Source organism: Momordica charantia (assembly GCF_013281855.1).
Source record: "Momordica charantia cultivar OHB3-1 chromosome 11 unlocalized genomic scaffold, Mcharantia_2.0 BLBB01000011.1, whole genome shotgun sequence".
Lineage (NCBI taxonomy): Eukaryota > Viridiplantae > Streptophyta > Magnoliopsida > Cucurbitales > Cucurbitaceae > Momordica > Momordica charantia.
In genome coordinates, this window is record NW_028275159.1 from 20,577,291 (window position 1) to 20,592,159 (window position 14,869).

Sequence of the window (14,869 nt, forward strand, 5' to 3'; positions counted from 1 at the left end):
AATAAAATATATTAAAACAAGAAAAGCATAAGGAGGATCTCACAGCCCGAGATCAAGGCAACAAATCAAAAGGTAAGGAGAATAATCGAAATCACGAAAATAAGCCCCAAGCAGAGACAAGCATGGGCTCAGAGCTCCTACAACAACTCCCTGGCCAAGTAGTGCAACGAAAATACACCTCAGCTTTAATGACCCTAAGGAGCACAGACGACGAGCGACCTTGACCACTATGAATACGAAGGTTCTGCTCCCTCCAAAGGAGAGAGATAGTCGAAGTCCAAGCTAACCGCCACACATGCCGCCGAGCAGACGACCCAGCACTAACATGACAAATCCAAGTAAGCTCAGTAGACCAATATGAAACCCGATGAGACAAACCTGCCCACGGAATCATACCAGCTCAAACCGCTCTACTATAAGGGCAATCAAAAAACAAATGATCCCTAGACTCCAAACCAGCACAAAAAACACAAGTAGCAGGCACCAACGCATTCCACTAGCGAAGACGATCACGCGTAGATAGGCGATCACGAATTGCCAACCAAGAAATAAACGAATGTTTAGGGATATTCCCACTAAACCATAACAAGGAAAAATAAGGAACTGGGGGACGACGAGGACGAAGATTCCCCAAGCACTAGATACCGAAAAAAGGCCAGACACCGCGGGAGTCCAAACAAGGCGATCCTCCTGACCAACCATGGCTTGCACCGACATCACCTCCGGGAGAAGCTCAAGAAGATCCACCGAAACACGAGACCACCGCCAGGAACCATCAGGAAGCAAAAAGTCAGCAACCTTAGCCATATAAGAGCTAGCAGCATCATAGATGATCCTATCCCCACACCTCGGGTGAATCGGACCCCCCGGCAACCAGGAATCGTGCCACACAGAACAAAGCCGACCATCCCCAAGAACAGTATGCAGCAGAGGACGGAGAGAATCCCGAACACCTAGAATATCCCACCAACACCAGGAAAACCGAGATGAAGGCCGGACAGTCCAAATACAAGAACCCCGTAGAGCATAAGCCTCCACACAAGCGACCCACAACGACCCAGCACGCATGAGAAGAAGCCAGAGCAGCTTCATAATAGCAGCACAATTCTACAAGGCCGAGTAGCGAACACCCAGCCCCCCCTCCCTAAGAGGAAGAAAGACCTCAGACCAAGCCACCTTCGCCCCAAAGGACCCACCCTCACAGCCCTTCCATAAAAACGAGCGAAGAAGACGCTCCACCTCATGAACCACTGGGGCTGGAAGAACAAAGACACTGGCCCAGTAAACCTGGAAACTCTGAAGCACCGAGCGAATGAGTTGCAAACGATCAGCAAAAGAAAGCACACGAACCGACCAACTCCGAATACGAGCACTAATCTTCTCCAACAAAGGCTTACAATCTCGAAAAGACAACCGACGAGAAAGGAGCGGAATGCCAAGATACCGCACCGGGAGAGTTGCCACCGAAAACCCCAAGAAAGAAGCCAACCCCTGCACCTCCTCAAGAGGAAGACCGGCCCTAAAAAAGAGCTCTTACGAGTATTAGCAACAAGACTCGACAACGCCTCAAACTCCACCAAAGAATCCCGGATAAAGGAAAGAGAACCAACATCCCCATGCGAAAAGATCATTAAGTCATCCGCAAAACACAGGTGAGTCAAACCAATCCGATCACACTTCGGATGAAAACGAAACCCCGCCGGAGGTCGATTAAGCATACGCGACAACACTTCCATGGCCATAACAAAAAGATAAGGGGAAAGAGGATCCCCTCGACGTAGACCACAACGACCAGGAAAATAACCCTCAAACGAACCATTCAAAGAAATGGAGAACATAGGAGACGTAACACAAGCCCGGATCCAATTAACAAACCGAACCGGGGTCCCAATGGCCAGTAACAGACCAAACAGGAAATCCCAATGCTCCGAGTCATACGCCTTCTGAAGATCCACCTTAAGCACACAACGAGGGATACCCTTATTAAGATGATACCCTCCAACAAGCTCCTGACAAAGCAAAATATTGTCCACAATACGACGTCCGGGAACAAAAGCAGATTGATTCTGAATAATAAACCTGGGAGCCAGACTTTCAACCGGTTAGCTAAAAGCTTCGTAATGCACTTATACAACACATTACAGCATAAGATAGGGCGGAAATCCCCTAACCCCGAAGGATTGGGGATCTTAGGGATCAAAGTAAGTGACGTAGCATTCACCCCAGAAGGCAAATAGAAAGTATCAAAGAAATGCAAGACCGCCTTACAAAAGTCATCGCCCACAATACTCCAAGCCGCCTTAAAGAAGCAGAGCAAAGATAAATTTGAGAGTAGTTCTTTCCTCTGCATTTCAAAGCAAAGCAATTTAGTCTCATTGCAACATCAACTGCTTTCTCAATGGAGATTGAAATTTTTTACGAGGATGAGGATTATGGAGCACAATTGATAAAGAGCTACGTGAGTGGAAGAAAGGTTCTTATTGTTTTCTTAATGGAGTTGATGAAAAAATGGAAATAGAAAAGTTGGTTGGAATTCCAGATTGGTTTGGTTCTGAGAGTCGAGTCATCATTACAACTAGGAACAGAAATGTACTCCAACCAAATTACCCAGATTAAATGCTAGAATACAATGTGAAGTTACTCGATCGTGCCAGCACACTTCAAATCTTTTGCAATCATGCATTTGATGGTGAGTATCCCGATTACAATTTAAATGATCTTTGTAATGAGATCGTCCAAAGGGTTGGAGGGGGTTCCATTAGCTTTGAGAGTTATTGGATCATTTTTGTGTTGTTGGTGACAAAAATATGACATACCACATGGCGAGAAATGGTTAAGCTAACGCCGAGGTCCTAAGCTCACCTATGGCCGAGGTCATTAGTTCACCTATCGTCGAGCTCCTAAGCTCATCCATGCCGGCCTCGATCATTGTCGATCTATGGTCCGACATCTACCCATCTTGTCGTAACGGTCATAACAGACGTGTCCTTTCGCTCCGCCTATAAAAGGATCTTCATTTCTCTTACTCAGGTATGCAATTCTACTCCGATAATGACCTTTTTGAGTTCGCGGCTATACTGACTTGAGCGTCGGAGTGTTTACTTTCTTTTTGCAAGTCCTACCTTACATGAGCTCGCACCTCGTCAGCTTGACCGGTTACCACGTGGCCGACCACGGCAGCTCGGTAGAATGTTGCATCAACATGCGTGATAAATACTTCAGTATATGGAAAGAAACCTTGACAAGGCTCTAAAAGTCGGAGAAGATTTCTGTCATACAAAATTAGGAATAAGTTGGATAGAGTCACCCTAGGAAAGCATCCTACCTCAACTTTGGATGGTATAGTTTGTTTTTCTTTTAGGCTCAACTTCGAATGGTATACTTTGTTAGATATCCAAATAAATGAATTAAATTTACCTAATCCATCCGCTTAAGTTTTTGGATTGAGTGGTGATTTATTCATCCTTAACATGGTATCAGAGCGAGAATTCGTTCTCCTTTTAGGCTCAACTTTGGAATTTATACTTTTGTCTTCCTATATTTCTATTTTCCTTGCAGGCAACTTTGCATGGTATACCTTTTGTTATCCTTTTAATTGTACATATTTCGAAAGATTCATCCATGTGCGTTCAAGTGTTTAGGGTTATTAATTTTTAGTATAACAAATGTAGGGTGGGGATTTGAACTCATCGACCTCAAGAAAAAGAGTAGATGTTTTAAAATTGTTAGGCTATGCTTATGCGACAATTATAAAGCTATTGGAATCATAGCTCGTATGGCTTTACTTCTTGTGGTAATGCTATTAGTGCACGTGTTGGCTATTCAACCATCATTATTTACACTAAAACGAAATGAAAGTCACCCAAAAAAAAATTTGTCATCTTACTAGACATTGTTATTCATCATGTTCTTCAAACCTTATGCTTTGGGTGCGTTTGGAAGGTGATGGTAGAATGAGTGATTTTGAAAAAAAAAAAGTATAATTGATTTCTCAAAATCACCATCCTAGTGGTACTTTAAAAATCAATTTAAAGTAATTTTAAACTTTTCTAAAATCAATGTTTTTATTTGCTAAACATGATCCATCACAAGGGAAGTGATTTTGACAATAATTTGTTGCAATCATGTCTCTTTCCAAAATTTGGACGAAACTTAGATGATCTAGTCCTTGACTTGCATCTTCTCTCTTTGGAATTTACTTTAAGAAAATAAAGATAAGCATGGCCGACAGAGAAAATCTTATCTTTGTAAAAGTAAGAAAAGAAATAAAGTAAAGCGGAAAATTATTACAAACTGACAAAATACTTTTTAAAAAAGATAAAGACGGAAAGTAAAAGTTGATATGGGTGCTATCGAACTGGAAACTTGCTTTAGAAGTTTGATGATGTCACCCAGCTTCTTTTGATTTAGCGAGGATTGCGGATTCTGTATATCATCGTATAGGCTTCTCTGGTGTCTGATTAGACCGTTCCATCCAGGGTCTTACTCACGGCCTCTCACCTAAACTGCCCAAGGAACACCTTATATATTCGACCAGGGTTGCCTGTGAGATATAGAATCCTCTCAACTGAGTCAATCCTTTATGCTAACTGCGCTGCCTTGTGGTTGGTTACTCCACATCAGAATCGTGCCATCTACTTCATTTGAATTTCTTCTGCAGTTCCTTCACGAAATAACAGACTGGGATAGTGATGATAAGATCGGAATACAATGACCTTATCTAAAAACTTAAACGAAATTTAAACAAATTAATTTATAGTAATTTACAATAAGAAAATTAAATTAAACACTTGAAAGATCCAGATTCAGAATCATCAGCAAGGCTGTGAATCTAAATATGGGTCGTTGATGTCACAACCTTCAAAGGGATCGAAGTCGTCTTCTTCGTCTTCAACATCGTTATTGACAGAGGCGGAGGAATCAGCATCCGTCTGAAGGTCGTCTGGATCAGAGATTTGAACCGCGACGGTATTGAGAACTGAATTGAAGTCGGCCTGAGACCCGGCTCCAGCTAGTGAACTCATGATTGAGTTTCTGGCGAGAAGGAAACTCTTGTCTTCTTGCCTTGTCATGTCTTGGAGATGAACGTTGGTATTGAACTAGATTTTTATCTTTTCAGCTTCTAGGTAGGAGTAGTCAAAATTTTCCCACCATTTGATGCGTAAAGCTTTGCTCAACACTTTGGAATTGCCACTGGGTCCTAGCTGGAAATTCCAACAGAAGATCCATGGAACTTGGAAATACAAAGCGAATCTAAACATCTTAGTAAGGGGGATGAGTAGATACTTTGTTGGAAAAGATGGTATGAATGTTGAACTTCGAATAATTCCCCTTACCCTTGCTCCTGTTGTAGTATTTCCTCTTGCGCCGAGGAAATTCGGGATCCTTTGACTTACTCTTGCTAAAGAGTCGTTTGTTGGAAGATTTCTTTCTTTTCTTCCTTTCATCTTTAGGTCCGTAGTCAAGATCGTATTGTTTGCAGAAAGTTCCCAATTCCTTACGGTAGTCGGGATCTTTGATAACTTTGGTAGTATGCTTATTCTCTAGGCAGATATTAACGCATATCTCTTGAACTGTGGTAGTAATGTCCCAAATGGTTAACTCTGACCAATTGATCTGATTGGTTGTAGAGTTTGCTGCTGCCACTTGATAGAATCTTTGAGCAATGTAATGCGGAAGTCCTTCAACAAATTTTTGTTTCTAGATATCTGCTCCGCATGACGTAATAGTATAAAGACGTGTTAGGAATGTGTCTTTATACCATTTGTAGTTGCTCATCTTTCAACATCGGAGTCCTAATAGAGCTTCGACATCATTTCCGTATGCATAGTTACTGGTAGAATTGTTGAAGATGAGGCTTGAGTCGTTGTAGGTATTGTAGCAACTACGTTTATCCTCAACCATCTTCTCCTGATCTAGGCTGGGACGATCTCCGCCATGATTAACGAGCCTATGACGAAACATCAATAGTTACCTGGAATATCGACGGATATTCTGAAGCTCAAATGCTGAATACTTTTCAGGAAATGATGATGGCCGCTACAACTTTCAGCACCAAAAAGACGGATTACACTCAGGTCTCTCTGGAAACCTAAGAAGTTGGTGGCATAACCAGCTCACAGAAGAGGATACATAAAAAATCTTGACAAGACTATTGTCAAACAAGAAGGACAAAATGTCATGCAAATTGAAGAACCGGACATGGTAAATCAATTAGTTTATGCAATGACGAAGAATTTTGTTGGCAGCACTAAAATCCATATCGACCTCGGTACCGAACCTCTACTAGGACTCCGATGTTGAAAGATAAGCAACTATAAATGGTATAAAGACACATTCCTAATACGTCTTTATACTATTACGTCATGCAGAGTAGATATCTGGAAACAAAAATTTGTTGAAGGACTTCCGCATTACATTGCTCAAAGATTCTATCAAGTGGCAGCAGCAAACTCTACAACCAATCAGATCAACTGGTCAGAGTTAACCATTGGGGATATTACTGTCATAGTTCCAGGGATATGCGTTAATCTCTACCTAGAGAATAAGCATACTACCAAAGTTATCAAAGATCCCGACTACCGTAAGGAATTGGGAACTTTCTGCAAACAATATGATCTTGACTACGGACCCAAAGATGAAAGGAAGAAAAGAAAGAAATATTCCAACAAACGACTCTTTAGCAAGAGTAAGTCAAAGGATCCTGAATTTCCTTGGCGCAAGAGGAAATACTGATCAAATTCGAAAAATCAAACTGTTCCAAACAAAGGTCAGATTTCTCGATTATGATATCAATCAAGGAATCATTAAGTCGATCCAACGGTCTTTGCAATTTGTTGATAAATTCCCAGATGTTATACAAGACAAAACACAGCTACAACGATTTTTGGGCTGTGTGAATTATATTTGAGACTTTATTAAAGACCTCCGTACAATCTGCCTGCCACTCTATAACAGGTTGAAGAAAAATCCAAAGCCATGGACTGTAGAGCATACACGCGCAGTCCAATCTATCAAATCCCTGGCCAAGAGCATCTCATGTTTATCTCTTGTGGATGATCAAGTACAGATTCTTGTCGACACCGATGCATCAAATATCGGTTACGACGGTGTACTCAAATAGGAAGTTAACGAGAAAATCATGATTATTCGTTACCATTTAGGCATTTGGAATAGTGCCAAGAAAAACTATTACACAGTAAAGAATGAAGTATTAGCAATAGTACTTTGCGTACAAAAATTCCAAGGAGATCTTATCAATAAAGATTTCACGATCCGGACAGATTCAAAGGCAAGCAAATTCATCTTTGAAAAAGATGTAAAGAATCTGGTCTCAAAGCAAATCTTTGCAAGATGGCAGGCAATATTGTCTTGCTTCGATTTTCAAATTGTGCCTATAAAAGGAAGTGGGAACTCCCTTGCTGACTACCTCTCAAGAGAACATCTCTTGAAGACACCCAAATCAACCCTGAGCACATCCTTCTCTCCTCCTCCCGATGGAACCTCATCCTGGTCGAAGGTGGCCAAACACTCAGCGGCCCGCCGCAAAACAACCAGCCACCCCGTCGTCTCGAAATGATCGCACCATTTCTCCCCAGGTAGTAGCATCCTCTTCCAGAGCTGCTACCTCAAAGGGCAAAATGTTTATTTCTCAATCATCTGTACCATCACCGATGATTGCATAAAATTACGCCATGGATATCCAGTTTGAGACAATATCCAGACGTCAACAAGGTTCTTCTCAAAAGATCTTGTCCATTCAATCAGGCCCATCCAGCCTTCCAATCCCTTCAAGTACATTGTTACGCCCTTTTGGTACTACAATGAAGAACATGCGTCCTGCCTCAGAAACCGCTTGTTCAAAATCTACGATTCCGAGGAATCCTTCCTCGTTTTCTCAAATCGTCAGGCCAAAAGTTTTTCAGTTAAGACCTCCAATAAATGGTTAATTATTTCACCAAAACTACCATGGTGGATTCAACCATCGAACCAGAATTCGACCGACCTTCGGTTCAAGAAGTCTGCAAAAAAATATTTCCTCACGGTTTCAACTTCTTGCCAGAGGATCTTCAAAAGACTCGTACTTTTTATGAGTTTATTCTGGTTGATTCCAAATCAGCAAAAATAACTCATATTCCTAATAGAAATGATCCCTCCAGGACCATTTATTCAAAATTTAGAATCTTCCGAGTTCTTACCCCGTCCTCCTGGAAACAGGGTATGTTCGTAGGGAAGAAATTTACAAAAACCTTTAAGCCCCAAACTTACAACTATCGCAACTACATGAAGGCGTGGTATGTTGTCTTCTGGCTTCAACGCTACAACCACTCCTGGTTTGTGACTTTTTGTAAGCAAGCTTACAAATCGCACTTTCCAAACTGGTAAAGTTGGTGGACGTAATTTGGTATCTCCGAGGAAATTTTCCCGATCGAGGTTCAACGTTCATACCAACTTTTCCAACAAAGCATCTACTTGTCCCCCCTTTCTAAGACGTTTAGATTCGCTTTGTATTTCCAAGTTCCATGAATCTTCTGCTGGAATTTCCAGTTAGGACACAGTGGCAATTTCAAAGCGTTGAGCAAAGCTTTACGCATCAAATGGTGGGAAAATTTTGACTACTCCTACCTAGAAGCTGAAAAGATGAAAATCTGGTTCAAGACCAACGTTCATCTCCAAGACATGACAAGGCAAGAATACGAGAGTTTCCTTCTCGCCAAAACCGCAGTCATGAGTTCACTAGCTGGAGCCGGGTCTCAGATCGACTTCAATTCAGTTCTCAATACTGTCGCGGTTCAAATCTCTGATCCATACGACCTTCAGACCGATGTTGATTCCTCCGCCTCTGTCAGTAACGATGTTAAAGACGACAAAGACGACTTCGATCCCTTCGAATGCTACGACATCAACGACCCATATTTAGATTCACAGCCTTGCTGATGATTCTGAATCTGGATCTTTCAAGTGTTTAATTTATTTTTCTTATTGTAAATTATTGTAAATTAATTTGTTTAAATTTCGTTTAAGTTTTTAGATAAGGTCATTGTATTCTGATCTTATCATCACTATCCCTATTATTTCGTGAACTAACTGCAGAAGAAATTCAGATGAAGTAGATGGCATGCTTCTGATGTGGAGTAACCAACCACAAGGCAGTGCGGTTAGCGTAAAGGATTGACTCAGTTGAGAGGATTCTATATCTCACAGGCAACCCTGGTCAAAGATAGAAGGTATTCCTTAGGCAGTTTAGGCAAGAGGCCTTAAGTAAGACCCTGGATGGAACGGCCTAATCAGACACCAGAGAAGCCTATACGATGATATACATAATCTGCAATCCTCGCTAAATCAGAAGAAGTCGGTGACATCATCAAACTTCCGAAGCAAATTTCCAATCCGATAGCAGCCATATCAACTTTTACTTTCCGTCTTTTATCTTTTAAAAAGGTATTTTGTCAGTTTGTAATAATTTTCCGCTTTACTTTATTTCTTTTCTTACTTTTACAAAGATAAGATGTCCTCTGTCGGCCACGCTTATCTTTATTTTTTATAAAGTAGATTCCAAAGAGATAAAATGTCAGTCAAGGACTTGTTTTGTTGGCTAATTATTATCTCCTTTGTTGTATCCAATTATGTTGAGACAAGTGTTAAGACAATAGAAAAAATCAATAATTGTAGCTTGTTGCAATTATGATTCTTTTCTATATATAGCAATTGCTCCCAACCCTAAATGAGTGTTAACACATCAATTCCTACATGGTGATCACTTATCATGAGTGAATTAATATCACAAACTACTTTTTTTTTTTACTAAAAATATCACAAACTACTTGATGAGTTAAATACTGAGTACTTTGAAAATTTTATAGGTTGAAAAGATTCTTCTAAAAATACCGGGATTAAATGAGAAGAGAAATTTGAATTTGTGACCCCTCCAATAACTGAAACTGGATAAATGACCCCATTTCCAAAAAACTTAATTTGTGACCCCATATTCTATTAATTATGACCCCTCTCAAAATATGACATAATGAAATTACCATTGTACCCTTGTTTTAAAAAAATTCATCCCCTCCCTCCCCATCCTTCGTCTCGGACGTTTCGTGGCACTCCCATCTCAAGTAAAACAGTAAACCCCCATCTCGGAGAATCCCCGTCTCGGAGAATCCATTTCGCACTCATCCATTTTTTCTGAAGATCATTCTTTCGCACTCATCTGTAAGCGTCGGATTCATCTCGGAGGCTGCAAGGTTAGTTTCTATCTTTTACAATGTAAGAAAGTTGCTGTTCTTTGTTGTATTAGCATGACCGGCGCTATCTGAAGCGACCGTATAGATTTAGGTTTAGTTTGACGTGATGATTGTAAGAGAAAAAAAATCCCTCGAAGGCGAAATCTCGGATTCTATCTCGTATTCAATCCCGGACCTCAGTGGTCCGGGATTGAATACTGATCGCATCCAAGATTGAAGCCTTCGAGGTCCGGGACTGACTTTCATCTCGGACTTGTCCAGGTCCGGTTCGACCCGGGATGAAAGGCAGAATGCTGTTTTGTTTAGTTTTTTTTTTAAGTTCCCTGTCACTTAGCTTAGTCTGTATCTAATATGTTTTATTTCAACTTTCTTATGAACGTAGAATGGATTTGAGACTCATCCTAGATCGTAATGACTGGTTTCCGGCCACGTTGACGAACTTTGCCCATGTTGATAAAACCACTACTAGGATTAAGGTCAGGCTAACCCCAACCCAGTTAGACATGTTTAGGCAAACATGTTTCGGTCCTATTCTGGACATGGACGTTGTTTTCAACGGTCCATTGATCCATCACCTGTTGTTGAGAGAGGTTGAAGAGCCTAGATAGGACGTCATTAGCTTTGACTTGTTTGGGAAGAGGGTGTCTTTTGGTAAGCGAGAGTTCGACCTAATCACCGGGCTCAGCCATAGGATGAATAGGGTAGATAAACATATTCCTGGACGAAGACTTAGAGCACGTTACTTGAAAGACAGTGTTAGGGTTAAGTGTAGTGAGCTGGAGAAGATTTTTTTGGAGGACGTTTTTTACGACGACGAGGATGTTGTAAAGGTTGGCATAGTTTACTTCATAGAACTTGCCATGATGGGGAAGGAGAGGAAGCAGTTCATAGATACGGCCCTGTTAGGTGTTGTGGATCGGTGGGAGGCGTTCTGCAACTATGACTAGAGTTCGATGATTTTTGATAGGACGATTTGGAGTCTCAAGAACACCCTGAAGGATAAACTGCCGGCGTACCAACAGAAGGCAACAGCGGACCCCACACACGTTGAGACTTATAGTCTGTACGGGTTTCCGTACGCATTTCAGGTTAGCGAGGTTTAAGTCAACTGTATAATTTTATACATTATTCAACTGCATCATTTATTTGCCTTTCCTGGATTCCAGGTATGGGCGTATGAGACGATCTCGACGTTGAGCCTGCGAGTAGCCACGAGGTTGAGCGATGACGCCATTCCTCGACTTCTCAGGTAGTCGTGCACTTATTCGCGCGGGTTTCGTGTGCTGGCGAGTGAGGTTTTCGATAACACGTGGGTAAGTAATTCTCTTTGGAGTTGTATGGTTCATATTTGGTTTTTCATTTCGATCTAATCATAGGTTTTTTGCAGTCCAAGGTTAAGGAACACTTGTTGGCGACGGATGCTGAGGAACAACACATGGTTCGTGTCATTCTTCCACCAGAATTCCGTGTTATACCTGATCCGCCTGCTGTACCTGATCGGGCTATTGTACCTGATCGGGCTGTTGTACCTGATCCGCCTGCTTCACCTGAACGGGCAGCTGTACCTGATCCGCCCGCTGATGTGGAAATGGGTCCTCTAGAGGATCCGGTAGTAGATGCACATGCGGTAGACGAGGCTAGACCCACTACAAACGACTGTGAAGGGTTAGAGAAAAGGTCGAAGAAGAATAAATTCAAGAAGAGGATCAACAGACGGTTGAAGAGGCTAGATAACCGTGTCGGTGCTATCGAGGACACACTGGGTGACTTTGGAGTCGCCTTGAAAGGTATTCAGAGATACCTAAAGAAACTGGCGAAGGTACTAATTTAATATGTATACAAATTTGTTTTTAATTATTACAATAATGCTCATGGGCCAGTGTTTTGGGTGCAGGGTAAATTCCCTAATCCGAGCAAGTATTTCGGAGGTGGGGGTGGGCCCGATGATGACAGTCCATCGGATCAAGGCCTGATGAGTCCCCGAAGCCAGATGGAGGTCGGAAGAGTATGGACGAGGACCAGAGGCCTGATAAGGACCAGAGGACGGATGAAGACCTGGAGACTAAAAAGGAACCGACGTCGGGACATGGTCCGAATAGTATCGACGAGGATCCGAAGAGAAGGGACGATGATCCAATGATAACGGAGGAGGATGATGGTATGATAATGGATGGGGACGAGGATCCAAATCAGGTAACTCGTACTTATTTTCCTCGTCGGATTATTTATGACCTTGTCTTACATCATGTTAATTAATATTAGGACATTACGATCGGGAGACCGCCTGATGGATCGGAAGTGGATCATGCAGATGACCATGGACCTCAGCTGGCCGTAATTCAGGTAACCACCTTCTGTAATGCTAGTATACATTCCTGATTCACATATTGTAATGTGATTAATATTTCTTGTGCATTAGGATCTCACCGTTGGCAGGCAAGAGCCGGATGCTCAGCCAGATACACAGCCCACGAGACGATGAGTTAGGCGTCCATATAAGGACTGGGCACCCGACGCGATCGTTAAGGTAAGCTTAATGTCATGTATTTCGTCAGTTGTCATTACTCGACCTTACGTGTTTATTGTGGTTTAGGTTGAACCGTACCTTAACCAAGACGAAACTGACCTTCAACATGCCCCAACTGGCCGGGGGCTACGCAAGCGCCATTATTCGTGGAAACTGAAGGGTATATACACACCAACCGGCCGGCGTAGGATCACCGTGGACGCATATGACCCAGCATGTCCCATTCCTCCGCAGTTAGACGGCCAGTTCCAGACATGGATGGATGACCCAGACACCGATGGACGAACTCGGTCTACTGCAGCTGGCTTACAAGGGAAGGAATGGTATCGCGATCTACTAGACCCTACTGTCCAATTGAAGGACGAGGTAAGTACCTCTTATTCCACTATCTAGTACTACATTTGTCAATAATATTCCAATATCAACTTGTATTTCTTAAATGCAATAGATAGTTGATGCTCTCGTTCTATTTACGGCCAAAAAGTTGGAGAAGTGTCTACATCTGTGTCACAAAAAGTTTGCGATAGGCGACGTGCTACTTTCGGTACAGACTTTTTACCGCTCTTCGTTTGAACTAAAAAATACTATTTTAATTATCTGTGTAAGTAATATCATTTTGTACTTCTTGTACAGACTCTGCTGAACCGAACAGACGGTCCGTATGCGGCCATGAAACCAGGGGTCCTGTCCACGAGAATCGAATACCCCTGGAGCCAAGAGAATACAATATTTCGATATGTGTTCGGTAGGTAGTCGGACCAGAATGTGGCTTGGACTGATGCAGACATTGTGTACACCCCGATCAACATAGGTGGGAACCACTGGGTGATGCTCGGAATTGATCTTGTGGAAGGTGACTTAACTGTATGGGATTCACTCCAATCGGCCACTCCACTAGATTCACTCAAGAAGGAGCTGAAGCCCATTTGTACGATCCTACCTGCGGTACTACATCATGGCGGGATATTTGCATCACGACCGGACCTGCCAGTGGTGCCATGGAGGGTGCGTCGGGTTCGCACACCTCAACAGAGTAACGCCACAGATTGCGGGATTTTCTTTGTACGCTTCTTCGAGTACGATGTTACCGGGTCAAAGCTTGACACTTTGACCCAAGATAATATTGTACTTTTTAAGCGTTAGTACGCTGTACAGATGTGGGCGCGCCGTCCCATTTTTTGAATATTTATGGAATTCCGATATTGTCTTTTCTAATTCGTATTTCATTCTCGAAGCATGATACATGAAACACACAATAATAATACAATTCAATCCCCACAATAATAATAATAGTAGTAGAACACATAGAGTTGCAAATGCATGCATGCATGGTTGGTTTCTTGAGATACAAGTTACCTTGCCAATTTCTTTAAAATCCACTTCATACATGTTTAAAAGTAAATGAACAACAGAAGCATACATTCACAATGTGGTAAGGGGTTCGCTACATGTTTTGCGATTGTGTCCCCACGCACCACAGCGACCACACTTACGTGTTTGTCGTACCTCGCCCGTGGAAGGAATCCTAGTTGTCTTCCTCCTCCCAACTCTTGGAACAGTCTTCGGTGGTTCCACCGGTATGTTGACAAACTCTGGCGAACTATTCCATGTCGAGACGTGTCCGACTGGAAATATGGGTTCTGCATAAGCCAATATCCAGGAGTTCGTCGTATATGCCTCGTCGCACAGACTGTATGGATTTATATTTCGCATCGTCGCCGCCGCAATAGCATGAGAGCACGGAATCTTAAAGTACTCAAACTCCCGACAACTACATGTCATAGTGTTCAAATCAACAATCCCGTCAAGGTTGCCATCCCGTACCTGCAAATGGAACTGGTCAATGTTGTCTACAACGTGTCTCCGCGCACTATTTGAATATTCGGGATACATGTTTTCTACGTAGTCGGACAATGTGGTTGATCGAGAAGCTGCAAGCGTCCGTCGATCATAGAATCAATTCTGTAACTTACCTCTAATGTGGTCAAGTAAGGCGGTAACCGGCAACTTACGGGCGTGCCTGAAGAGGGCATTTACAAACTCTGTGATATTTGTAGTCATCTGTGTGTACCTCAATTGAGTTTGGAAACAACGAGCC

General features: G+C 42.3%; 1 protein-coding gene across 1 annotated transcript; it reads right to left on the reverse strand.

The window, feature by feature from the left end:
* Nucleotides 1-91: 91 nt before the first annotated feature.
* Nucleotides 92-1,092, reverse strand: LOC148208291 (uncharacterized). Its single transcript, XM_088120172.1, has 2 exons — nt 489-1,092; nt 92-378 (listed from the first exon to the last, which is right to left on the reverse strand). The coding sequence occupies exons 1-2, from the start codon at nt 1,090-1,092 to the stop codon at nt 92-94; spliced, it is 891 nt and encodes a 296-aa protein (XP_087976298.1).
* Between the last annotated feature and the right edge of the window lie 13,777 nt (nt 1,093-14,869).